We start from the raw sequence: 26,957 nt of genomic DNA on the forward strand, positions 1-26,957 counted from the left end.
TTGATTCTAACAATTTTTGCCAGTTTCTCTCTGCTTTTTCAGGAGAATTTTTGGAGGTTCTTACCCTATCATTTTCACTGATGTCACTGTTATATTTTTCCTTACATTATAATTAGATATATAGTTAAATGGTCGCCGAATTAATTCACTGAAAGCAGAATGCGTCTTCCTTTCCAGAAATTTCTCTGAACCTTTTTGTACTTCTCCTGTTATATTTTAGGACTATGATGATGGATATGGCGCTGCTTATGATGAACAGAGTTATGATTCCTATGATAACAGCTATAGCGCCCCAGCCCAAAGGTAAGAGTCAATCTTTATGACCAGACCCCATAGCAGACACTTGTGCCCTTCCACAGTTGCTGTACTCTGGGAACAGGGTGATGATTGGCCAGTGACGGTGAGATTTGACTCGGCCTGCTTGGTTTTGTTTGTTTTAATCGGAGAAGCACTGTCTATCCTACCGAATAGCATGTATTGCTCTCAACTTTACTGTAGTGCTAAAGCAATGAGTCTTGGAAAATAAAAGTTGAAATTTTATTTGCTCTAAAAATTTAACTTAAGCATTCAGTATATTCTAAGGAAGAACAGTGTCTACCAAGTCTGTGGCTCTTCAAGTCCTAAGGCCCAAAGTCATATCAGAAATGTGTAAATATCCCGCATTGTCAGTGCCTGGGGATGGAAGTGACAGAAGTTTTTTTCAGTGTTCATAGATCATTTCTGTTTCTTCGCAGCAGTGCTTCTGTTTTCTAACAACTTGAAGTTCCTATTTGTGAAAAATGAGTGAGTTCTAATTGTTTCCTAAAGAAGTGTTGACTTAGAAATGAGGGTTATTAGAGGGAAACACAGCTTCATAGTTACGTCTTCTGATAGTAGACCTTGATGTCCATTGATATATGAAATCCGTGTTCTGTTCAGAATGTTTTCCTAAATGCCTAGAAACCTCTTGCTTTATGTTTAAAATTCTGAGTGGTAGACAAAGACAGACAGACGCAAACCAAAATACTGGCTTTATGAAGCATAAATAAATATGGACTACATGGTTATTTCGATGAAGCATAAATTCACTTTTGAACTCATTCGGGGCCAGGCAAGCTTTGAACAGACAAGCACCCTGGTACTGAGGTTGACAGGGATATAATTTTTTCTCTTTTTGTTCATGCCAGATTTTTTACTTATATAATTTATAACAATTAAGTAGCCTTTAAACTTTGACTCCCAGCTGGTCTTCTTTACGGGAAGCCTTGTGCATGGTGTTCGCATCCTTGCGGGTTTTGGCACGCCCGGGGGTGACTGGCACACAGTGGACGTTAGACAGGACTTTACGTGTCTCACCCTGTACAGGTGTCCCGGCAATGTCACGAAGTATGTGGGGCTGTTCCCGTTATACAGATGAAGGGAAGGAGCACAGAGCATAAGATTAAGTAATTAGCCGGAAATCACACATGGAGTGCAATCCTTTAAAGACTCACACGTCTCATTTAATCTGAACGGCAACAGCCGGAGTTAATGTGCCTGTTTTACAGATGATGAAACTGAGGCTCAGAGAAGTAAATAACTAACCCAGAATGTGAACCAGACTTGGAAAGCTTGTAGTCTTCCCACTTTAAGCTGTGATAACGTATTAATATGATTGATCACACGCATTCGTTCCTCTGGTCATTTATTCATTCAGCCAACATGTATTAAATGTCCACTACGTGTATTAAATGTGGGCACTGTGCTCGATGTTGGATTACAAAGATTATTGAGACAGAGACCCTCACCTTGGGAAGTTCACAGGCTAGGATGAAATACAAATATTTAAAAGCAATGTAATGTGGTAACCACGTGAGAGTCTGAGGAAAAACACAGTATTTCCATAAGAAGACAGTGCTCAAGTCTGGTTGGGAACACTGGGGACATTTCACTGAGAAAGTGAAGGGCAAGTAGGGGTCACCAGGGTACAAACAGAGAAGGACATTTCCCAAAGCCAGAGCAAGGCACAGAGCCTGACACAAGAAGTGCTGCCTGAGCTGGAGGACGTGCCGCACGGGACAGATGAGGCAGGAGAGGGAGTGACCGCATCCTCCCCAGTCTCAGGGTGCAGGCTCCGGACCGTGGGCAGCAGCAGGGAGCCAAGGGAGCAGTGTGTTCACACCTGGATTCGGAGAAATGGATTAGAAGGCGGTAGAGAGGCCAGATTGGCAGATGGCGAGCCTGGAGGCAGAGACCCATTAGGAGGCTGGCACGTTCCGAATTATAAGCCCTTTAAATGTCGGGAAGACTCACGTGAAAGAAACACCTTTCATGACAGCCAGCCCACCTGCCCGGGAGTGATCTTTTCAGTGCTACCTGAAGGAGTTACAGAGAATTGCATGAGAATGCCACACGCTGGCAAGTGCGGGAGTCACTGTTGGTCGGTTACTCTTAATATTCATTTAATCCTCATAACCTGTGAAATAAGTGTCAGTCCTTTTAAAGAAGAAAAACTGGTTTACAAAAATTAGGTAACTTGCCTAAGATCATGCAACTTACAAGCGAAGGGGCTCGACTGAGCACCTCGGTCTGTCTGTCTGTCTGTCTCCCTCTTCACCGTCTACTGTAAATCACAGTGAAGCAGCTGTATTATGGAGCAGCGTGAAGAAATGGTTCCAGGCGCTGTATTAGTTTGCTAGAGTTACCATAACAAAATACCACAGACTGTATTTAAAGCAACAGAAATTTGTTTTCTCAAGGTTACAGAGGCTGGAGGTCCAAGATCAAGGCGTTGGCAGATCTGCCTTCTTCTGAGGCCCCTCTCCTTGACTCGCAGCTGGCCGCCTTCTCACTGTGTCCTCTGTGCGCGTGCATCCCTGCTTTCCCTTTGTGTCCAAATTCCCTTCCTTGTAATGACAGCAGTCAGATTGGACTAGGGCCCACAAAAGGCCCCATTTTAACTTAATCACCTCTTTAAAGATGATTGAGTGTCTCCAGATACACATTATGAGGTACTGGGGGTCAGGGCTTCAACATCTGATTTGGGGGGAAACACAGTTCAGCCCATAACATGCACATATTGTAACATCGGTGTAAGTACAACACTGTGTATCTCATAATTAGAAATCTAGTATAAACCAGGTAGGAGAGCAGATTTTTTTGAAATCATCCCCAGGATTGAGTGGTGGGTGTTGACCAGGAAATCACCATCACATCATCTTCAGCAGTGAATGTTGGCTGTGTGCTTGGTGTACTATACCATGGGCTTCACACAGACTCTTTCCCCTCTCAGCATGCCCTGAACTATTGCAAAATTCAAGTCTAAACATGTCATTCCCTTGCATACAGGTTCAGAGAGGTTAAATCGCTTATCCAAGCTCAGAAGGCTGAGCAGTGGTAGATCCACATTGGCCCCGAGCACCCTCGTTTGTACTTCCATTGCCTCTCAACTCTCCTTTTGTCATGGTTTTGATTTCAGTCACTGAAACTGGTTCCTATTAATATTTTCCATATACAGTATTCAAAAATCTGATATTTTGTGATGCTTTTAAATCCCGTAGGAATCATGCTTTCATCTGAACTGGAACTGTTGCCTTATCAGACTGGAATGCCTTAATCAAACCTAAGAATTTCATTTATCCTGCATATTAATGTTGCGGGCTAAGACGAATGAAGTTAAGAACCTGGTTTTTCCAATTTTACGTGAGATCCTTTCAGCAAAGAACATTCACGGCCACTACTTTCAAGGAGCAAACAACCTAGTATCCACTAACAGATAATACCATGTAACACTTGATATTCTGGGGTCTAAATTTTCTTGGTTTTTACACTCCAGGTTCTATAAAATTTATTTCAGACTTCAATAATTCTCTCAATTCAGAATTTGAAAGTACAGTCTGTGCTGTAGTTATATAGCTCAGCATTACTGCCGAATTCTTTACTTGGTCTCCTTTTAGATTACAAGCTGTTCTGAAAATGTTCTTTGACACGTCAAGACGTAGTGAAAAGAGCACAGAGCAGAAGTCCTTAGGACCGCACTGTCCACCCTGGCAGCCTCCAGCACATGCGCCTGTTGAACACTTGAAAGGTGTCTAGTCCAAAGGGGGATGTGTTGGGGGTGTCAGGCACATACCCGATTCCAAAGGCGGTGTGGAGGAAATAAAGGATGCAAAATAAATACACGATTAAGATCAGCATCACCTGTTTCTTTTTGCTTTTTGTTTAAACGTGGCTACTAGAAAACTCCAAATTACAAATTTCCCTTGGACAGCGCAGAGTTAAAAGACGGCGGTGTCTCTGGCACCAGCACAGAGGAGCTGTGTCTCGGGTTCAGGGCGATGCACCCTCGGGGCAAGCAGGTCAGCTCACCAGGAGCAGAAAGAGAAGTAGAGAGTGTCCAGTCACGTTGATCCTTTTGAAACTTCTATTTTAAAGTTTTGTACTATGTTACTCCCACTGTAGCACACGTTACCCATAAATAGTTTCAGTTACAAGCTCAGAAACCATTTCTTTGTGATGCAGATGTGTTACCAGAAACGTCTGCAGACCCAGGCCACGGTGTAAGTCTGACGGAGCTGGGTTTAGGTCCCACTTTTAACGCTTACTGGTTACGTGACTGTGGGCAAGTCATTTCACCTCTCTAAGCCTCCATTTGTAAAATGTGTAACTTGGTTTTTTCTTTGGAGGATCGACCTGAAGGTTGAACGAGACAGGAAAACACACAGCCCTAGTGAACCACGTGGAGGTAGGTGGGCTGCCCAGCGTCTTCTCTGTGAGGGACTAAATGAGACCTTCCCCGGCGTAGTTCCACATTCCACCAGGTGGTTAGCGTAGCGCTGAGGGAGCCCCAGTGCCCGCCCTACATAGAAAACAGAAAATTCAGCATAGTTCAGCTACGTTTCCCCATCCATGTTTGTGATGGCCCCCATAGCGTAAAACAAAATGTAAAACAAAGCATTGTTTATCTAACTTCACACATTTAATGAGTAACAAGCGTAAAACATAATGTAAAACAAAATGTAAAACAAAGCATTGTTTATCTAACTTCACACATTTAATGAGTAACAAGCTGTCATCTATTACTGTGAAGAGAAATATGAGCTATTCTTTACAATACTGGAGTTATTCTAATATACATTGGCTCAAATAGTTATTGATTCATTCCTGTGGGCACACCGCTCTGGAGTAGCTGCGGTGAATTAAAAAAGAGCAGGGGATGAATGGCCTCAGTCCTCAGGGACCTGCACCTGCCCTGACATGACTGGAGCCTTCACAGAAATCATAGTCTGACTCCTGGAAACCCTTTGTAAATGTATCTATTTCATTCTAAACTAAGTGGAATTAGTTTTCATTTGATATTCATAGCATGATGACTATACTTAATAATACAGTATTGAGTTCTGGAAATTTGCTAAGAGTAAATTTCAGGTGCTCTCATCACACGAGAAAATGGTAACTGTGAGAAAATCTGTTAGTTATCTTGACTGTAATAATCATTTCACTATGTTTTTGTACCTTATGTACAACTTTTATTTCAAATTTCACTTATTTTTTTTTTTTTTTTGCGGTACGCGGGCCTCTCACTGTTGTGGCCTCTCCCGTCGCGGAGCACAGGCTCTGGACGCGCAGGCTCAGCGGCCATGGCTCACGGGCCCAGCCGCTCCGCGGCATGTGGGATCTTCCCGGACCGGGGCACGAGCCCGTGTCCCCTGCATCGGTAGGCGGACTCTCAACCACTGCGCCACCAGGGAAGCCCCCAAATTTCACAATATTTTAATCTGTGTTTCCAAATAATTGTAAATTCTCCAAGGAGATATTTGATTCCTCCGATGATCAGTCATAAAGAAGGTAGAACAAAAAAGGGTTTCCAAAAAGTGCTAATAACCCCCTGAGCATAAGTGGATGACTCTGTAATAAAAAGTTTATTTTCTTGCGGGTTTAATGTTGACATGCTAATTTCCCATAGCACTTTGTGGCTTGACGGTATTTTTGAGTGCCTATTTCCTTTCATCCTCCAGAATCTCTATGATTTTCCTGAAAACACTTAGAAATACTGAAAAAGGGAATTAGAAATAATAGCTGCTGGTGTTGGAGAGCCTGTTAAGTCTAGCACTCAGCCATCTGCATCCTTTCTATACATTATCTCCAGTTTTCACAGTGGCCCGACGTGCTAAGCTTTTCCATGTACAGAAGTTGAAGATGTGATGTTTAGCGACTTTCCCAAGAGTACGCTGCTGAAGAATACTGAAGCTTAGGTTTTTGTCTGACACTAAAAACCATTATCCAGCTAAAAAAATTTTAAATGTAAAATCATTGACTTGTTTTTGTGACAAAACAACACCTCAGCCCCTTCATCCAAATAGGCAGAGTAATGGAAGCTGTCAGAAGCTACGAGTACTCTTGGTGTGTTTTCAGATGCCAGTTCCAAGGAAGGCAATGAGACAGAAATTAGTGTTGCCGTATGCCCAGCTGTCTAGTTTGCTGTTGCTTCTGTTGGCAGCCTTAGCACTGTATGTGCAGTAATGTCTTCTCAAAAGCTGACTTGTAGAGGTCTGAATATAGTTTGGAATTTTCACTTTGGAAATGATGACCTGGTGTTTAGTTTAGGATGTAACATTGAAACATCAGTAAAACTGTCTTTTGGAAGATATTGCTGTGTTGTATCAGGGTTGGCTGTTTTGGATTTTTAAAAGCAGTAATGGTCTGGCCTGGATTAACCATGCCTTGCAATATTTTTGTGAAATATACTTTTGCCTAGCCTGGGTTTTTGGCTACTTGCAGCACAAGTACTGAAGGAGTCTCTTAGCACAAACTAAGCCGTATCGCTATTGACAGACAGATACTTCTAACACAGTATTATATAGACATTGACCAAATAACAGAGACACCAACCCAGATTATACTGTAACACTGTAAATATCTAAATTCTCAGTCAAGGACCATATGCTAAGAAAAAACGAGGAGATGGCTATAGTGAAAACGAAGCTACAACCTAAAAGGGAAAAGGGAGGGAAAAGCCCAAGGGCCAAAGTTTTAACATGTGTAAGTATTGCTGTTAATAATAATTACTGTGCATTGACCACATCTACTGCAGCATTGGTTGTATCTAGATAAGTGTGTGTGTGCACATGTCTCTGTGTGTATGTGTGAGCGCACGTGCACACGAGCATGTATCATCCCCTCTGGTCTTAATTTTAACTTTAAAAGGTGGATGTTCTCATCCCCGTTTTTTTCTTGAGAAAACTGAGACACAGAGAGAGGTTTAGTAAGTGGTCTGAGTTACACACTTAGTGACATTACTCATCTCAGTCCATTTTGTTTCTCCTGTTGTCGTGCTTCTCAAAGAGTTGTACACCTGTCACTGAGGCTTCACAGCATGATTTCAGGTGGTACATGGCCGACTGTTTTTTTTACAGTTTCAACAATTAGATTTTAAAGTTTCTGGAAAAGTACGATTACCATATCAAGCACGTGATTTTATGAATAGTATTGCTATAAATAAATTACAGTAGGTTTAAGTTAAAATAAAATCAGTCTAGGGAGTAATATGAAGTCACTAACAGGCTGAGTGCTGGACATGGATGGGAAAAGTCCCAGAAGTGGTCCATGAAGGGCTGAAGTTGGGCAAACACCGCCCTCAGCACTTTTCTGTTTTTAAGATTCATTAACAAATTTTGAAGGAATGAGATATCTATTGAGTGCTCATCAAGTGTTAGTTACTGTATTAAATGCTCTCATGCCTATCATTTTATTTAACTGCAAGATTATCAGTTTTTAGTTTTACAAATAAGGAAACTAATGCTCAGAGAGTTTGAGCTTGACCAAAGTCACATCGCTAATAAGTAGCAGTCAGGCCTCACATCCAATTCTCTTTAAGATCAAGTTCTTTTGCTTAACCTGAAGGCAACTAAGATGGGGGGTGGGGGGGTCCCTACAAATACAGAGAATACCAGAACGCCTGAATTGGCCACGTGGAATCTTCAGACATGATCTCCGCAAGTGGATGAAACAGCAGCAGGGCCAAGGCGTGCTAATGGCAGTAAATCAATTGCCACTGTCAAGAAGACGACAGTGGTGCTCATGATCACCCACTCATGGCGGTGACAGATGCTGCGGGGAGTAGAGTAAGCAGTCCCGGAAACGAGGCTCCTCGCCAAAGTGTAGATTGTGTGGCAGGCTTCCTAAAAAGTGCGATTGTTGGTTATCACACCACGAGTTTAAAATCTTCACTATAGAATTTTAAGTTCTGTTAGATAAGGATCTACTTGGTGAATCTCCTGTGTTTTCTTTCCCCATGTTTCATACATTCTTGAAACGCGTTTTTATTAGTTCTAGAATAATTTTCCTGACGAATTCTGCCCTCTTTCTAGTGAAAGAAAATGATAGAACTTTTGTATAATTCTTGACTCTTACAGTTAGTCACGTGATGTAGTTAAAAAGGCTTGTGGGCTATGAAACCACACAAACCTGGATTTGAATCCCAGCTGCGTCGCTTTCTCACCCGTATTATTTTGGCCGGGTTACTTCTTCGAGTCTTCATTTCTCATCTGTAAAATGACGGCAAGAATATTTGACTTGTGAGATTGTGATTAAATGAGATAGCAGATGTAATGTACATAGTGGAAGTTCAGTAAACTTGGAAAGATAACGTACTGGGGGCCGCACGCTGTTCTAAGCATTTTACAGCCTTCCTTATGAGTAGGTTACTATTATTATCATCCCACGTTATAGATGAGGAAATTGAGGCACAAAGATTATGGAATTTCCCTAAGGTTACTGGAGAGTAAATGCTGGGGCTGGCATTGAACGCGGGCAGTCTAAGCCCTCTGCGGTACTGCCTCTCTGTGTAACCTGTTCTTATCAGTTTAGTTATCCCATCTAGCAACTTGTACAGTCTTTTCCTGAGGAAGACTGCAGTCAATAAAATCTCAACAAAGAAACAACCTGCATAAAATTATACATGCCACTTTGATTCCCCATTTGTGAAATAACGTATTAAAGGCTTCATTTTAATTTAGATTGTTTAGAGTTCTAAGATGTTTGGAGGCACAGACTTGAGGTCAAAGCTTGAAGTAACTTGTGAAGAATGATTTATAGTAGAGAACGTCAGTGTGCTTGAATTTCTCAGAATCTAGTCAAACCTCATTTGCTGGACTCACAACTCCAGAAGCAGAAGTAATTCGCACGTGATGTGGATGGTGTTTTTCCCTTTTATTTGACATCATGAAGGGATGTGTTCTTTTGGAAAGTAATTTACAAGTGTCCATCAAGACCCTTGAAAGTGTTCGTAACCTTTGACCCAATATTTGCACAATAAGTGCCTGAACTTAGTATATGACGAGTGTTTGACAGTGTAAACATATTTAAGACCTCTTTAAAAAGAATAAGCAGTTTCTGGCAAAGTTCAGGGAAAGTAATATGGCTCTTTAGATATGGGGGAAAAACAACAACCTATGCGTATCATCTTGGCCAAAGTAATGTAGATAAAACAGCACCTCAATTAAGGCTGAATCCAGACTTGGTTAAATGGGCGGGAAGACCTGGGTTTGCATCACAGCTCTGCCACTTGCTAACAGTGCAGCTGCGGTCAAGTTACTCTACCTGTGCTTCAGGTTGTTCATCTGTAAAATGGGGATGATGAGAATAGTAACCACCTGTTAGGTTGTTGTCATGTTAAATGAGTTAATATTCAATATGCGGAAAGCACCTGGCACTTTGTATACGCTATCATTAAAATTCTATAATATATTATCTAAAAGCCTTGGGGCTATAAGTGTCTTAGACGTAGAACTTTTGAATTTTGGAAAGATAGTGTGTTACATTCCACGTGTTATACAACTCTGGGCGGGGGGTGGGTGTCTATTTGTGGTTCTCCAGGACAGTGATTGCCCCTTGGATTATTTGACATTTATGATCAAGGAAAACGTGATTACAGAGGGATGGAAAGCATATATGGCAAATTGAAAAGCAAGGGGATTTCTGAAGGGGAGGGTGGTTGGTGTTCAGCCTTTGCAGTTTGTAATCCTACCAAGTATAACAAATGGTTAGTGCTAGCAATTAATTTTTAGACAGTACAGATTTAAGGATTAATAACAGGACTCTCCCTTCTATTAGAAGCCATCCCATTAGCAGGGCCTCTGTTGATCTGGCCCTGATCTTTCCCTAACCTCATGTCAAGTCACCGACTCATACAGTCTAACCTTACATTGAATTGTTCAGTCATGACTCATTTATAATGTGCTCAGTTACACACAAAGTAGATCTCAAGGCATAACTATGAGAGTAAATTTAATTTCGTCAGATTCTTCCTGGCTCCTTCAATCATTTTCTTCACTTACACCTTTTAAAGACATTGCAGTTGTTCGGCACATTTCTATAAAAATTACACGCAGTGTTTTTTAGACTTTTCCACAATGGTGCAAACAGGATAATTGGCTTTTCTTTCCATTTTAGTGCTTGCTAGATTGCTTGCAGCAGAGCAGAGGTTCCTTGGCTCGGTCGTTAACCTCATCCCACAAGCTTCCTTGATGCTCTCTCTGCCCCTCCCATCCCCTCCCTTGTTTACTAAGTACTCAGCCAGGCTTCTGTGTTTCCACAATACTGTATGCTTGCCTCTGCTGGCCACTAGTACCTGCTGGACTGGAGAACCTCTCTCTCCTTTTCATACAGAGAGGCCCTCAGTGGCAGAAACCCGCTTGTATTTATCCTTTTATCCCCAGTACCTAGTGTAGTGCCAATCAGAGAAGTGACCTGTCTGTGTTTTTCACTTAAATTGATAGCATTCAAGAATCCTGCATCTGTTCTAAAAAGAAGCCTGATACCATTGAACATCTAATGTGAAAATGCAGGTAGCCCTCCTTCAACTTGGGCTGTATGGAAGCGTCACTTATACAGCCTAAAAAAAAAAAAAAAAAAAAGTAGGTGCCCAAGCCAGTCTCCTGTTTATTGTTTTTAATCTGAGTCTTTGTATAGCACAGCTATCTGAAAATTTTTAAACTCTACAGTCAGTTTTTATGAGCAACCAAGGTTGAGAACTACTCTTCTTGACTAGTAAGTACTATGCAAATGAGATATTATATATAAAGCACTTTTCAGAGTGCCTAGCAGATAATCGCTAAGTAAATATTTGTTTCCCCAATAAATAACTTATTGACATGTCTTCCATTCGTTCATTCAGCAAACTATTGAGTACCTACTGTGTGCCAGCAACCATCCTAGGTGCTTGATAAGTACCAGTGAACAAAAACAGATAAAGAATGTGCCCCTGTAGAGCTTACGTTCTAGTGGTGGTCATGTTTGAATATGGCAGGCGTGTTCAGCCTTCTGAGAGGATGATTTAAGACTTGCGGGAGGTGAAAGAGTTTGCCTAAGGGTGTATCTGTGGGAGCAGTGGTCTGTGCAAAAGCCCTCAGGTGGGCGTGTGTCTCGTGTATTCTGAAATCCTTGAAGTTACCATTTTCTTCCATTTGAATTTGTAATTTCAACTTCTCCTAACAGAAAACTTGAGATTTCCCTTTGGAGTAAGGTATTTTTGAACAATTTGGAAGAAAATGTTTTAGCATTTCAGGAATGTGTTGTAATAACTTTTTCCTATCTAAAGTTAATCCCAGTATGATTAAGGGAGCTTGCAAACTTAAAACTGTGAAGTTACAGGAGAAGACTGTGGCCTGTACATGCTGATATCTTGGCCTGTGGCAACTTTGGTAGGCAAAATAATGGCTCTCAAAAATATCCATGGACTAATCTTCCAGACCCGTGGATATGTTCTCTTACATGGCAGAAGGGACTTGCAGGTATGATTAAGTTAAGGACCTCCAGGTTCTTTTTTGAGCGGGCCCATGGTAATCACGAGGGTCTTTAAAAATGGAGGTGGGAGGAAGGCAGAAGTGTCAGAGGAAGAGGTGGCTATGGAAGAAAGGTACAGAAAGATGCAGTGTTGCTGACTTTGATGATGAAGGATGAGGGCCATAAGCCAAAGACTGGGGGCCGCCTTCAGAAGCCAAGATGGGTAAGAAAACACATTCTCCCCTGTAGCCTCCAGAAGGGAATGTGGGCCCGCCAGTACCTTGATTTAACCCAGGAAGACCTGTGTGCAACCTCTGTCCTATAGAACTATAGCATTATGAAGTATGTGCTGCCTAAGTTGCTACGTTTGTGGTCATCTGTGACAGCAGAAAGAGAAAACTAATAGGCAACCAGCAGCCTGACAGAAGAAGAGAGATGTCCTTTACAGGTGTAAATCTTATTTATCTAACTCTCTCTCTCTCTCTTCTTTTTCATGAACAGCCAGCATTCAATTAGGAATAAAAATTATGCAGTTAGAAAATATGACCCAGAGTCAAGAGAAACAACCCAGATATTAGAATTGTCAGACAGGGTCTTAAAATTGGTATGTTCAGTATGTGTTTTTTTTTCACTGCTTGGCTATTGTGAATAGTGCTGCTTTGAACATTTATGTGCAGATCTTCATGTGGACTTGTTTTAGCTTCCCTTAGATAGATATTTAGGAGTGGAATGGCTCAGTCAAATATTAATTGTATGTTTAACTTTTTAAGAAACTGCCCAAACTGGTTTTCGAAGTCGTTCTACCATTTTAAATTCCCACCAGTGGTGCACGAGGATTCTTAAGGATAATTTTAACCAAAATGTTCAAGACCTCTATATTGACAACTATTAATAAAACATTGCGGGCTTCCCTGGTGACGCAGTGGTTAAGAATCCGCCTGCCAGCACAGGGGACACGGGTTCGAGCCCTGGTCCGGGAAGATCCCACATGCCGCGGAGCAGCTAAGCCCATGTGCCACAACTACTGAGCCTCCACTCTACAGCCCACAAGCCACAACTACTGAACCTGTGCTCTACGGCGTGCAAGCCACAACTACCGAAGCCCACGTGCCTAGAGCCTGTGCTCCACAACAAGAGAAGCCACCGCAATGAGAAGCCCGCACACCGCAACGAAGAGTAGCCCCCACTCACCACAGCTAGAGAAAGCCCACGTGCAGCAACAAAGACCCAACACAGCCAAAAATAAATAATTTTAAAAAAAAAGAAAGTTGCTTATAGAAAGTAGTGAAGACCAAACTAAATGGAGAATACCCCATGTTTTTGAATTGGAAGACTCAATATTCATAAAGATATCAATGCTCCCTAAAATTATCTGTAAATTCAGTACAATTCTAATCAAGACCCATGCAGGCTTCTCTCTCTCTCTCTCTCTCTCTCTCTCTCTCTCTCTCTCTCTCTCTCTCTCTCTCTCTCTCTCTCTCCCCCCCTCCCCCTCTCCCCCTCTCCCCCTCTCCCCCTCTCCCCCTCTCCCCCTCTCCCCCTCTCCCCCTCTCCCCCTCTCCCCCTCTCCCCCTCTCCCTCTTTCCCTCTCTCCCTCTCTCCCTCCCCCACCCCACCCCACACCCGCGCTTTTTTTTTTTGGTGCAAAATGACAAGATGGTTCTAAAATATGTGGAACTTCAGAGGACCTGGAATAGCCAAAACAACCTTGATGACGAAGGACAAATTTGGAATACTATACTGACTTCCAGATTTATAAAACCACAGGAATCAACACGCTGCGGTACTATGAAAGGATAGGTCACAGGTCAATGAATATCCACAAATGGACTCACACTTAATTGCTTTCAAGGGCTCCAGAGCAGTTCAGTGGGGGAAGAATTGTCTCTTCCATAAGTAATGCTGTAACAATTAGATGTATGTGTAGGTGAGGTTAGCTTTGATTGCCCCCCGCCAAATACACGCACCACCCTCACACGATTTAGGTGGTTCATGACTTCAGGTTAAAAGTTAAATTTATAAAGCTCCAAGAAGAACATATTGAAAAAGACACAAATCACAGAAGAAAAAAATTTACAAATTTAACTTCATCAAAAGTTAAAACATCTCAAAAAAAAGAAAAAGTTAAAACATCATGTAATCAGAGGACGTCATGAAAAAATACGTAGATAAGCCACAGCCAGGGAAAATATATTTGCAGCAGACACAGACACACATATCTGACAGATGATCTTCATGTAAACTATATAAGGAAACTGTACAGCTCAATAAGAAACGCATAAAAGCGTATATATTCAAACGGCCAAGAAGAATATGCAGAAGTGCTCAAAATTACTGGTCACCAAGGAAGCGCAAATGCAAGTTGAAACCTCATCAGGACACGCTGCCCTCCCACTAGAATGGCTGAAACAAAATTGTCGACAGCACCAAACGTTGGCATAGTTACAGGGCAACTAGAACTCTCATACGTGCGTGAAATGCCACAACTGTGGAAAACTTGGCAGTTTCTCTAAAAAAGTTAAACATATATCTACCCTGTAAACCAGTAATTCCACTCCTAATAATTTTATCCTGGAGAAATGAGACTGTGAATCCAGGAAAAGCTTTATGTAACAGTGTTCAGCGTAGCTTTATGTGTAACCGCCCAAAGCTGGAAACAGCCCAGATGCCCTTCCACAGAGGAATGAACTGTGATGTATTCATGTGAGGGAATGCTACTCAGCAATAAAAATGAATAAAGTCGTGGTCGCTGCAGTAACATAGATGAAACCATAAGAAAACTTTTAAAACATACTTCCTACGAGGCTTTCAGTGTGAGTGAGTTATCGTTTCGTAGTTACCCACGTAACTGTCGCTAATAGTACATGAACGTTTTAGTAGGCGAAACAGGAGGAAGAGAAGGGAACAAACAACGTGGAACGGTCCTATGAAGGGAACTGACTTGGTATGTGCTGGTACTAGCTAGTCCCTGCGCAGGCCATAGCCTCAGTCTGGGTTGCCTGAGGAGGGTGAGCCTGATACCAGGCTCAAGAGTTTCCTAAGCCAGTTTGTCCTTACAGACCAGGGTGCTCTCCGTACCCTCCACCACCATGGGGCCCCACCCAACACCCCCTTAACTCGTGGAGCGCCAGTAGTCTGCTTGCAGCCTGCCCCATCTCCACTTGGAGCCGTTTCCTATCATTTCTTCATACTGTAGCCAGAATGATTTTTTCCCCCAAATGTGTTATGATTCTGTGCTGTCATAATACCAAGCAACTTCCCTTCATAACTGCAATTTTATATTGAAGTAATTCTCTGATCAATGTCTGTCTACTTTAAATTTCTTTACTGTCATAACCCTCGGTTCCTATCCCAGGGCTTGAAACATAGAAAAAGCTTAATAAATATTTGTTGAATAAATATGGGGAGGTAGAATTTTACTTCACATCAGCGATTTTAAAACAAAGTAGGTGTTCCTATCTGAATTTCCTAGTGTTGAATTGGAATTTAAATACAGTTGCTATAGGTAGTATAGTTTAAATTGTTTTAATTCTACTTATTTGAAGAGTGAGACTGAATAATTTGATATGCAAACTGATGCAAGTTACTGTGCTACTGGGGTCTCCAGAAACACTGAAACAAGGGTGCTGACCGTCCCCTACAAAGTCACATGGGTTCCTTCCACACTCATATATGTATTTCACATACATAAATAGTGTAGATCACAGTCATATATCCTTAAAGAGTAATAGACAATGGCTTTGAAATCTAACTATTGAAAATGGAGCTAACCGATCGATCGGAAATCTCCCAGAAAGGATACCTCAATGTAGCAGGTGGAGAAGTTGACTGAAAAAACAAATTCAAGATGCCACAAATGAATCTCATTAACAAATGATCCCATGAAATACTGTAAACTGCTCATAAAGTGTTGATGGGCTGTTTTCAAATGCTCTCCAAAGAGCCAAAGAATCCAGTATTGAAAGCTGACACGCCTTGGCACTCAGCGTCGTTGGACTAAGAATCCAGTATTGAAAGCTGACATGCCTTGGCACCCCGTGTAGTTGGACTTGAGTACTGACAGAGAGAAGTACTAGTAAATAGGCCAGTGAACCCAATGTCCATTTTGTTCTCTGTCCAAAAATCTTTTTATGTTTTTTAAACTTGTAGGTACATATTTCATTGGTTAGAGATTAATTCTCAGCAGCCTTCCCAGCCTCCTTCTGAATGGTGACTCATCCCTGACCCCCTTCCCACTCTCAAGACTTGCCCTGCAGTCTGTGGTGGCAGTCATGTTCTGTCACGTTCCAATTTGCAGTTTTGATACTTCACGCAAAGAATTCTCAATAAAATTTCTTGGGATGTCTAGTGATGATATATGTTACTGGGAAATTTTTAAATGATCTTTTTGCCAGAAAAGTGTTATAAAAAACAAGTCTGTTCCTTTCTGGGTTTTTCATAAGAAATTTTTGTTCTAAATGTTGGTGTTTCAGAGAAATTAAATCATTGTTGAAAGTAACAGCTATAGTAGAAATACTGAAGCTTGACTCAAAGGCAGGTCTAACCTGGAATCGCAGCTCGGTCACTTAGCGTGTGACTGGAGCCAGCCACCAGTGAACCCAGTGGGTCCTTGTGTTTAATTAATAAAGTGAGTGGACGAAATAGCACTTACTTTCCTGAAAGTTAAAATTATGAAATTGCAGAGAACTGTGCAAATAGAAGGAAATTATTAGTTCCTGTTGGTATTTTTGTTAGACTTGTATCACTGAAGGTACATTCCTCACTCTAGCAAATAAGCAGAAATAGATGGTATAACATCCAAATAAGACTGTGGGACAAATATTACTCATTTAGAAAGAACCTCTACTTCAATAATATTGGTAACAGCTGTCCGTGAATAAGAGCTTAATATATGTATGTAACACATTATCTTATTTAAAGCTCACAACAATCTCATGAAAGATTTATTTTTAAACCTGTTTTACAGATGAGAAAACTGAGTTGACGTTGCCCAAGCTTAACGCACAGAGGTACATGCTGGAGCCTAGATTCTGACAATGTGTTTGCTTGACTCCAGAGCCTGATTCTTAACTATTAATTCTATATCGTCTTCCAAAATTATTATAATAAGACAAGAAACCTGCTGAAAAGTGAAGATGAGTATACAGAGTCAATTTAGCATTGCATGCACATCACATCACAGCCTCGGTACGTGTTGCTGTGAAACACACACTCTGAGTGTCACTGAAGCCTCTTTGCGTGCGTGCCTGCCTCAGGTGTGCGGGAAGAAGAAAAAGACACAGAGTGAACTGAAGAGACTTGTGTAGACAAAACTCTTTTCCTTTTACTCTTTCATTTTTCTTGGAATATAATCAAAATTCATAGTTTTTTAAAATTGTATAGAACCATCTGCAATCTTCTAAGCAACTTTCGATAGAAATAGCACAACAGAGTGCTGCAGCTAGAAAAGAGTAGCTTACAGAGTGCTGTTAAAATAAGCATAACTGGATATCTCTGCAGCAAAAAAATACAGATACTCAACATCCCTCATTTCAGAATTCTTGCACCACCTTTTAGGACTGGGATAAGCTCTGAATTAACCATAAATTCAAAGGAATTAGAGGTTTTGTCTCTCGTGCGAGAATGTTAGCAGCTGCAGACTAATGGAGAACTCTTTGTAGTTACTAAGGACCCAGGCCTCTCCCTCTGTTTTCACTATCCTCACCCTTGCCTCGTGTCCTTAGGCTCACCTCGGTCTCAGGGTGGCTGTCACGGCCCCAGCCACCAGGCTGGGGTTCAGGCAGGAAGAAAGAGGAAGAGGAAGCCATACCTCCTGGGCGGGTCAGCCTTCTGTTAGGGAGTTTCCTGGAAGCTTCACTTCCTGAAGCTCACTCCTATCTCGTTGGTGGCCTCATCTGCAGAAATGGGCGAGAAACGGGGCTTTGTGGATTGATATGTTATCACTAGCACTTCACCCTCAGTCTTACAAGGAGTCTTTTGGTAAGAAAGAAAGGGAAAGTGCACACTAAACAGGCAACAACCGCACAGTGATCCTTCCCTTTTAACATGTATGTTAGATTGCTTCTTTTAGATTCATTTTCCTTTTTTGAAATATGATGTACATAGAGCAAAGAGCATAAATTCACACTTATCTGAAGCATGCACATAGCTGAGTGAATGTTTCCAGAGTATACACCCACGTCACCAAGAGAGCGATTCCAGCGAGTGTAGTGATTGGTAGTTAAGTTAGACAGTGGCGAGTGTAGTGATTGGTAGTTAAGTTAGACAGTGGCGAGTGTAGTGATTGGTAGTTAAGTTAGACAGTGGTGAAAGTCACCTGGGGGAGTGGGAGAAACTAGCCTCGCATCCTGACTCCCCGGCACTGTGGCCAGCACTGCTTTCCCGTTCCCGAGGCAGACCAAGTGTTGTTCTGTTTGGGATGCTTTTCTCTTCCTTATTGTCTGGCTCTTCTCTTAGGTGGCGGTTTAGACCCCAAAACAGGTTCAGGCACCCCACCCCGAGTTCCCCCAGAACTCTGGGCTTCTCGGGGTCACAGCACTCCACTGGCCTATTGACGGTTGTCTGACTTGCCCACTAGACCAAACATGTTTTATCACAAAGACCGGATCCTGTTCACTGTTGCAGCCCCAGTGCCCAGCACGTGGTAGGTGTTCCAGAAATATCTGCTGAACGGATGTTGAAACAAGGTGATATCTGAACTTCGTAAATTCCTGCCAAGAGCATCCTTCTCAAGAGAGTGTAAGAAGCGAGAGTTTTCTCTCTTAAATGGTGGGAAAATGTTGGTTTTAACCTAAATTTATGAAATAGAGATGATACCAGATTGCAAGTTTGTTTTAAATGTGAGAGAATTTGTGTGGAGTACCTCGCACAATACAAGGCTCCTACTAGGCATTTGATAATATCTAATAGATACTATTTGATAGTGTCTGTTATTAGTGTTATGTTAGCTAGCTCTTGCTTGCATGCATCTGCCCACCACCCGATGCTAGTAGTTGACGTAGGTCCTTTAAGTTACCAGTCGCTACCGAGGCACGTGCTTCAAACTGCTGTGTGATGTCTTCCTGAGTGGTCTCTCACAGGAGGTGGTACTCTCGAGCTCTGAGGAGAACAGAATACGAGAAAAGGATTCTGAGTGTCTCATGAGAGATTAAGGTTAAACATGGAACTTTCTGGCAGGCCGGTCCACGTGTGTTACTGTGACAGGTTATTCAGACTCTATTTCTGAAGTCTTTGAAAGCGCGAGGGAATCATTCTCTCAGATGGTTGAGACAGTTTGGCCTGAAGCCCGGAGGATGGATCACATGACTTCTCAAGGCCGATTTCTCCCCTTGATCAGGCAAGTACCAGGAAGTTCCTGCACTTTATAGTGAGGTCAGATTGAGAAGTTTTTCACGGTAGAGGTGGAAGATCTACCGTACCGCGTGTCTCTGATTCTCTGGCAGACCTACATTAACATTTAAAATCTCTTTATTTGACAAAGTAATTGTTCCATCTGAAATGAGGCTTTGCAAACTGAATTACAACCCCAGGGTTAAGAACAGTCGCCGCCGTTTATTCTGTGCAGAGGAAGTGGCCGGCGGCGAGGGGCGCTGTGTGCGAGCCCACTGAGTCACAGCTCACTCCCTGTCGCCCTGTCACGGGAGGCGCCGCTGCACTCCTCACCTCCCGGGCAGCACACACTTCATTCACTCGTCCCTGTCACTCCTCTTCTTGAGCACCTTTTACGTTTCAGACGCTTGTAGCAGCAGCCACTCAAAAAGACTAAGCCGCCTGTCCAAGATCACACTACTTCCAAATGGAAGAACAGATTCAAAACTAAGTGAACCTTTAATCCGGGATCCGAGCTCTCTGTCCCTTTGCACGTGTTCCCTAAGGGATCGCATCCTGCCTCATGGTTTGGAGTACCTTCTATATGGTGATGACTGCAGATTCACGTTTCCAGTTCAGACCTCTCCCCTGACCTCTCCTTTCCTCTTCCCAGCTGCCTCCCGGTGGCCTCCTCTGGGAGGTCTGGGAGGCCCGTCAAACCTGGCCTCTCCCAGGCCAGACTTCTGATGGCTTCCCACCCAGAGCGCTTTCTGCCTCAGTCTTCCCCATCTCAGGAAGTGGCAACATCGTTTCTCCCTGGAGCCGTGGAAACGTCCAGTAACTTCCCATCTTACTCAGGATAAAGAAACCAAAGCCTTTCAGTGGCCTGCGTGACCCTACATGACTCACCCCTGCCTCCCCCTCATCCCCTCTGCTCCAGCTGTGCTGCCTTCCTGGTCCCAGATGGACCAAGAACGTGCCTCCTTAGGACCCTGGCACTTGGTAGTCCCCAGCCCAGGATGCAGTCCCTCAGACGGCGTCTGCTGTGTGTGGTCAGCTGTGTTACATCTACTGACCAGTCACATGACAGGCCTGAGAACTGACCATTGAATTTAGCAACTTGGAGTTCATTGGTTACCTTGACAAGGGATGAAAATTTTAAGAACAGTAGTGGGGATGATTGCAGTATATTGGAAAGCATGGTCAGCATAATCCTTTTGAGGGAGGGAGTGAGACTAGAGAGAGGAAATTGTAGTCAGAGTGGAATATACGAAATTGGAGCGAGGTGGGGGAAGACTGACGTTATCAGTGTGACAAGGTCTAGGATGTGACCTGGGAGGTGGTGGCTAAAGGAGACTCGAGACAGGATCAGTGGACACGAGCGGTCCAGGGGCTCGAGAGACCAGCTTGTCTGAAGGATTGCCTGCATATGGAAGGCACCAGGACTTAGGACAGCGATACTGTCGGGAGGTTCAGAGCTGGGTGTTTGTGCGGAGGTGTGGAGCATCGTGGTTAGAAGTGGCAGTGGTGTGTCTGTAGGGCGGCGGTGGTCGCAAAGAGAATACTCACCCTTCCTGCGCTCCCAGTGGTATGTGGGCTGTGGGGCATAAAAGAAGAGGGCAGGGCTGCCAGGTAAGAGCTGTCATTAGAGGAGAAGCAAGTTTCCATTGAGGAAGAAGGTAAGAGAATGTCCAAAGAGGAGGCTGAGAATATGTAAAGTGTTTTGCCCACGATGAGCCATGAAGGAATTCCAGAGGGCACGGTCGGGATGGAGATGAGGACAGATGGGGGTGGGCAGAACTTTACAAGCACTGGAAGTAAAGAGTAACTAGTGGGCTTCCCTGGTGGCGCAGTGGTTGAGAATCCGCCTGCTAATGCAAAGGACACGGGTTCGAGCCCTGGTCTGGGAAGATCCCACATGCCGCGGAGCAACTAGGTCCGTGAGCCACAACTACTGAGCCTGCGCGTCTGGAGCCTGTGGTCTGCAACAAGAGAGGCCACGACAGTAAGAGGCCTGCGCATGGCGATGAAGAATGGCCCCCGGCTCTCCGCAACTGGAGAAAGCCCTCACACAGAAACGAAGACCCAACACAGCCATAAATAAATAAATAAATAAATTTATTTAAAAAAAAAAAAAAAAAAGAGTAACTAGTGGTCTAGAGTTCCCTGAGCTGCACAAATACAAGCAAAGGGCCTAATGAGATGAGTTCCAGCGACTCCAAACTAGAAATTCTGGAGAGGCGTGAAGAGGTTGAAGGGATATGGGACAGATTCGTGTCAGGAGTTCCTTCTTAATCCCGTTCGTGGAGACAGGGTGATGTGGGAACCCGGAGTCTCTGTCCTCCTCTTGAACGCCTGTCGATGATGGCCTGGGGAGACGTGGACTTGGTCCCAGTGCTGCCGTTTGCTCCTTGACCCCCCGTGTTTCCGTCCACTGCCGGGCCTATTTCTTGACTCTGGTTGATGGGATCGAGAACCTCCAGGAAAGCCAGGAATTATGCTGAACGTTTGGACTTCCTTCACCCCCTGATATGGGGTAGAACGCAGAGGACAGATAGAAGGCCTGGGGAGACGTGGCCCTGGTGCCAGTGAGGGGAGCCCATTCTTGATCTATTGAGGGAGGGGGCTTCCCTTGACCCCTTGTGATGAAGTTGAGGCATGGTCAGCCTAACGTGTCTTCTTGCATATTATTAATATTGTAAGTGTTGTACACATAAATGAAGAAATTTTTAGAATTTTTCCCCTTTGCCATATGTTGGTTTTTTAGTTTATCCTTGGGAAATAGGACACGTCTTTGGTTAATAGACATTTGAGGTGCACTAAATGAAATCCTGCAGAAGCAATTCACATGGAACTGACAGGTACGAGAATGGGGCTCAGCTGCTCCCAGCTTCTTGGTTTGATGACAGTCTTGAAATAAATAATCAGAAACTGGGTGAAATGTTAGCAAATGTCAGTTTAAAGTTTTCACTTGTCAAAACTAAGATTGTCTTATCACCAAACCATTGCAGGACCAAATTATGCTACCTTTTATTCTCCTGTTCATCGGGAAACATTCTTCACCCCTGATTTTTTTATGCTGAACCACGTTAGAGCACTCCGCGGATGGATTTCCGGTCGACACTGCTCTTCGTTCCTGCTCACTCCGTTTAATAGAGAGGACTTGGTTTGGGCAGGAGGCAGTTGTTTGATTCCTGTTTGTGGGTCTCAGTACCTGTCACTGACGGTTCCAAGTTAAACAGTGGGGACCTGTCTCAGTAAAGAGAATTCTTTTCAGCTTTATGAAGAGGTCACTCTCATTGTTTCTGTGCAACGAAGAGAAAATTTTAAAGAGCATCGCAGCTTTATTTGTCTAAGGAGCCATTATGATGTAACTTCTGACCTTTGGAAAGAAGACTGAGGTTCACTTAATTTAGTGCTGAGTTTTCCAGAAGCAATAGCCAATTTATTTTCAACAAAATGAGAATTTATGTTGACTGCTTGTGTCCAGATGCTGTACATGAGCCATGGAGAACGTTAGGGCTGCTCTGGCCAGAGTCTGGGCAGCCCAGCGCAGGGGGATTCGGCAGGGGGAGGGGCACGCAGACTCAGCGGGAGGGTGGGCAGCTGCCCCAAGTCCGCCCAGCCCTGGGAGGCCCAGGTTTTAGACTCAGATGTCTTGACCCGTATTTGGCAATGACATTTTATCAAAAGTTCCGCTTCTAAATTTCTATCCGCAAGACGAGAAAAACCTTCTACTTTAATAGCGGTTCTCGTATTGAAAGCTATTTAATCTTAAGAGGTAGGGATGCCGTATTTTTTTGCTGTTGCTTGTTTTTGCTGGATTTTTTTCCTTCTTGAATATGAAGGTCTCTCTGTTCCTTTTTCAGCTAGTCCCTCTTTTCTTCTCGCCATAAATATGTATAATACTTGGATGGAAAATTAGGACTACAGAAAGGGAGAGGAGGAATTTGAGACCAGAGAGAGAACTAGGCAGTTAGAATTTGCCGTGATCGTATGGCATTGGGTTTCGCGTGGACCCTGACTTCTGTCTCCAAGCATGAAGAGGGATCACGTAAGCCCCAGGGGAGCGAATAGGACATTCTGGAAGAGTGGCAGAGCAGGTGGGAGTCAAGCAGGAACCACCGGATTAAGGGGGCCGGGCACGGCGCGCGCCGTCCGCTTCTAGCGTGGGTAGGTGCTCAGCACGGGGCAGAGGCGCGTCCTGAGCCTTGAGCACAGCTGCTGCCCCATGAGCTGTGTGACTCTGGGATGGGGGCGCCCTCACCGAGCCTCGTCTGTAGAAGCACAGCGATTCCACGTAGACCCGTGGGCTCGTGCCTGTGGAGAAGCCGTCAGGACGGCAGGGGTCCAGCTCAGGAAAGTCCACTCCTCTCAGGCTCCCTTCCTTTTCCCGGGGTTCTCTAGGAGTGAGTGCCAGCTCTCAGCTGTCCTCGGAAAAATTGCGGATCGCTGCCTTGTGTAATAGGTCAGCCGTGGGAGGGACTGCTCTGTTCCTGGGCTCCAGTTAAAGCAGCCAGCGGAGCCCGCAGCACACTCCAGGCCAGAAAGCTCACACCGTCACCGGCCTGGTGCAGTGTATTGATTAGCTTTTGAGGACGTGATGAAACCAGGATAACAAGAATCTGGCCTGTGTTTGCGCGTGGAGGAAGCATTCTGTGCTGAGGAACATCCCAGCGCAGGCCTTTTATCAATGCTTATTCACCCTGCTTAACACGACTCCTTACAGACGCTCAGCTTGCAGCCCGCTTCCGCCTCTGTGCCCGGCACGCCACGCCCACCGCTCACCCCGTCTTCAGCTTCACCGGGGCTCTCAGAACGTGCTCAGGCATCGCCGTCTTGTCCAGACACAGCAGAGGGCGGAGGTGCCCCTTCCTCTGTACCCAGGCACTCAGTTCCTGGAGAGCGAGGGCCCGTGGGGGCCAGGAGAGGGGTGAGACACGGAGGAAGGGCTGTGACGGGGACACACCCAACCCTGGGAGGTGGCAGTGTGCTCTGAGGAAGTGGCAGTTAGGCTAAAGAGTGGGTGGGAGGCGCTTGGAAGGAGAGGGAAGGGGCACATTTCCAGCAGAAGGAGGCGCCATCCCCACAGGCTTGAGGCAGACGGGCTCGCAGCTCCCCGCCTCGGGCCCTTTCCCTCATAGGACCTGCCTCCTTGGGCTGCAGTCAGTGGAGTTGATGATTAGCCTCTGGTGATATTTACCTGAGAAACCAAAGGTGGGAGGAGAGGACCAGGTGCGGGTCTCGCCGGTTGTGTCGCCTGTATGTTCCCTGTGAGATTTTAGGCTGGCCTCCCAGCTGTTGTGATCTGCAGTATCCTTGCCTGTAAGATGGGCATGGCAGCCCTGCTTTCTCACCTCAGGAGCTGAGGTGACGGCTGCTCGGAGCTGGTGCAAGGCGACGCCCACAGCATGGATTTTATTACTCACTCCGTGTCGTCCTAGGGTGTTGCTGAGCTGAGCTGATCATTTTCCGTTTTGATTAGAATTTCTTACTTGATTGCATCAAGTTGGAATAATGGGAATGTTTATTTCCAGGACAATCCAAGATAACAAATTCAGGATGATTGTTTCCCTACAAAATTAAGAAGAGGGGGAAAGGGGAGAGCAGGAGAGAGTGTGTGAAAGCTCTCCTCCGATGCTCAGAATAGCATTAGAAACTGGATCATACCCGCCGTGGTCGAGTCATCCAGATTTTCCACAGATTCGTTCCTGTGAAAGGTTATGCCTAGTTCACATCCTTCGTGTGTGTGTGTGTGTGTGTGTGTGTGTGTAGCCTGTTTTGCATCGTCTACAGAATGGCCGTGGTGCCAGACCCCCTCCCTCCCGGTGTCTCAGGGATGTTGTGCCTTGGAATACAGCTGTGCCTGTGCTTTGGAAAGATTCCTGGCCTCTGTCCTCACAGACTTGGCCAGGGCTGGTGACTGGACCGCAGGGGCCTTTCCCGCCCCTGTCACACACAGTCCTCCTGCTGGGCAGCCACTCCCCATGGGAACGGGATGGTGCTGGGCAAGTAAAACGTTTCATCCCGTAATGGTGTTACTTTATTGTAAAGTGAACTGCCCACGGGTCACACAGCATTGAGTTGTCTGGTCCGTAGGTTTGTGCCTTCCGTGGACTTTGCATCAGTTGGAAAGAAGCCGTGGCTGTCCTTCCTCCTGTCCCCTGTCCCTCACACGAGCCCAGCCCAGGTTCCGGGTGCACAGGCTGTGATTGTCCACCGTGCATGCGTCTCCTCTCAGGCCACAGGCCTCTGTCTTCTCTGTGGGAATTCCTTTCAGTGTTTATCCCTGCCCTTTATTAGTTATCTTTAAGTTTTAGAATTCTTCCTCGAGTATGATTTAAACTCACAGGCAAGTCAGTTTGTCCTAACTATGTTTTCGTCTTTCTCTGCTTGTTTTGTTTTGTTCAATACAGTGGTGCTGATTACTATGATTATGGACACGGACTCAGTGAAGAGACTTACGATTCCTACGGTGAGTAAATGGCCAGAGTGGAGCCGTAAATAGAAAAGGTCATAGAAACAGCTTGAAGATCTTAACTCAGGGGAAATCTCATACAGACCGAAACTGAGACAGCAGCTCCCTCTCAGTTCATCTGTGCTTATCTAGCTATCTTCAGGAGCTCCTTAAGGTTTAAATTTAATTTTTAAAGAGGACTGAAGACTTGCAGAAGATTACAGGAATTCAGATTCTAAACTTAGATTTTCTGTTTGGGATGATTGCCATGTGCTGATTTTCTCACTATTGAACAGTGTGCCAAACGGCAGACACTTGATAGAATGGATCTCTTTGAAGTGTCTTTGCTTCTTGACAGTAAAGAAAATGAAGCAATTGAGACTACAGCCCTACAGTGATTCCACCACCCCCATCTTTATATTTTAATTTATTCGCAATCTCAAATCCTCTAAAAACATTACGGTGAGAATCATTCAGTAAAGGTTACGGAAGCACTGAGCTGGGAAGGAGATGCACCGCTCTCTCAGGCTTACGGGGAGACATCGAAACCCCACTCATTTCAGTGGGAGCTGGCCGAGATGCCGGGGAACCCATGTCCAGAGTCTCAACATGCAGAAGGACGACAGGTTTAATTAAAAGCATTGGCGGCAGCAACTTAACCATACTAAGAAGCTCCTTTGCCACGGGGCAGAGATCAGAGAATGTGAAGCCTCAGTCAGTTGCAAAGCTCTGATGAATGCTTAGTGCCCAGTGCGAGTGAATCAGGATTCTCGTTAAATGGATGTTATGACATTTCTCTGAACATAACTGAAAAACCATTTGCCAGTGTTCCCTTTGAAGTGCATTTTGTTGTATCACCTGCCCCAAGCCTTGATGAGCGCACCTTGGTTTTTTTTGTTGTTGTTATTCGTAACAGACGCTTCAGAGAAATACCTTGGCTTGCTGAATGCTGTCTACTTAAATTGATGCAAGTTAGCTGGAGGGAATGACGTTGATTGCATGTTTGTATCAAATAAGAGGTCATTTTCAGCGTTTTTTCCTTCACAGCTTTTTTAAATTGGTCTCCACGGAGGCATGGCTTTTAAAGCGCAGTGTGTTGCAGCATGCATGTTAACTGCTTGTTGTCAAAGACCCGCAGATCACTCACTGACGGCCCAGAGATGGGGGCTGATTGAATGTCCCCCTGTTACAAATAACATCGTTCGGTATGGATTTAGTACTAGGATGAAAGCAATTTGACATTGTCATTGAGATTATTTCATGTCCAGGAAGTATTTTTGAGGCATAACTCTCCACCCAGTACAACCTTCATTGACTCTTTGAAGGACCTGTGGAGAACGAGGCATCATTTACCCCTCCCAAGCTGCCCGTTTCCATTTTGCGCTCCAGTTTGCTCTCCTTTTGCCTTCACAAATTTTTATCTGTGTTTTCTTTGTTTTTGAAGAAGAAA

General features: G+C 44.3%; 1 protein-coding gene across 13 annotated transcripts in view; it reads left to right on the top strand.

The window, feature by feature from the left end:
- The window catches only part of KHDRBS3 (KH RNA binding domain containing, signal transduction associated 3), a 204,554-nt gene that overhangs the window by 142,852 nt on the left and 34,745 nt on the right, over positions 1-26,957 (top strand). For 10 of the 13 annotated variants that reach the window (XR_002175725.3, XR_002175724.3, XM_019931972.3 and 7 more), the window contains 2 exons: positions 221-303; positions 25,467-25,525. Coding sequence is in view for 11 of the 13 variants with exons in the window: in XM_019931972.3 (XP_019787531.1) it covers positions 221-303; positions 25,467-25,525 (142 nt within the window). In the remaining 2 variants the exon portion in view is untranslated. Of the gene's footprint in view, positions 1-220; positions 304-2,717; positions 4,255-16,708; positions 16,728-25,466; positions 25,526-26,957 lie in introns of those variants that run through there. The other 3 variants (XM_073794788.1, XM_073794787.1, XM_019931971.3) reach the window with 3 other exon arrangements.

Source organism: Tursiops truncatus, chromosome 17, assembly GCF_011762595.2.
Source record: "Tursiops truncatus isolate mTurTru1 chromosome 17, mTurTru1.mat.Y, whole genome shotgun sequence".
NCBI lineage: Eukaryota > Metazoa > Chordata > Mammalia > Artiodactyla > Delphinidae > Tursiops > Tursiops truncatus.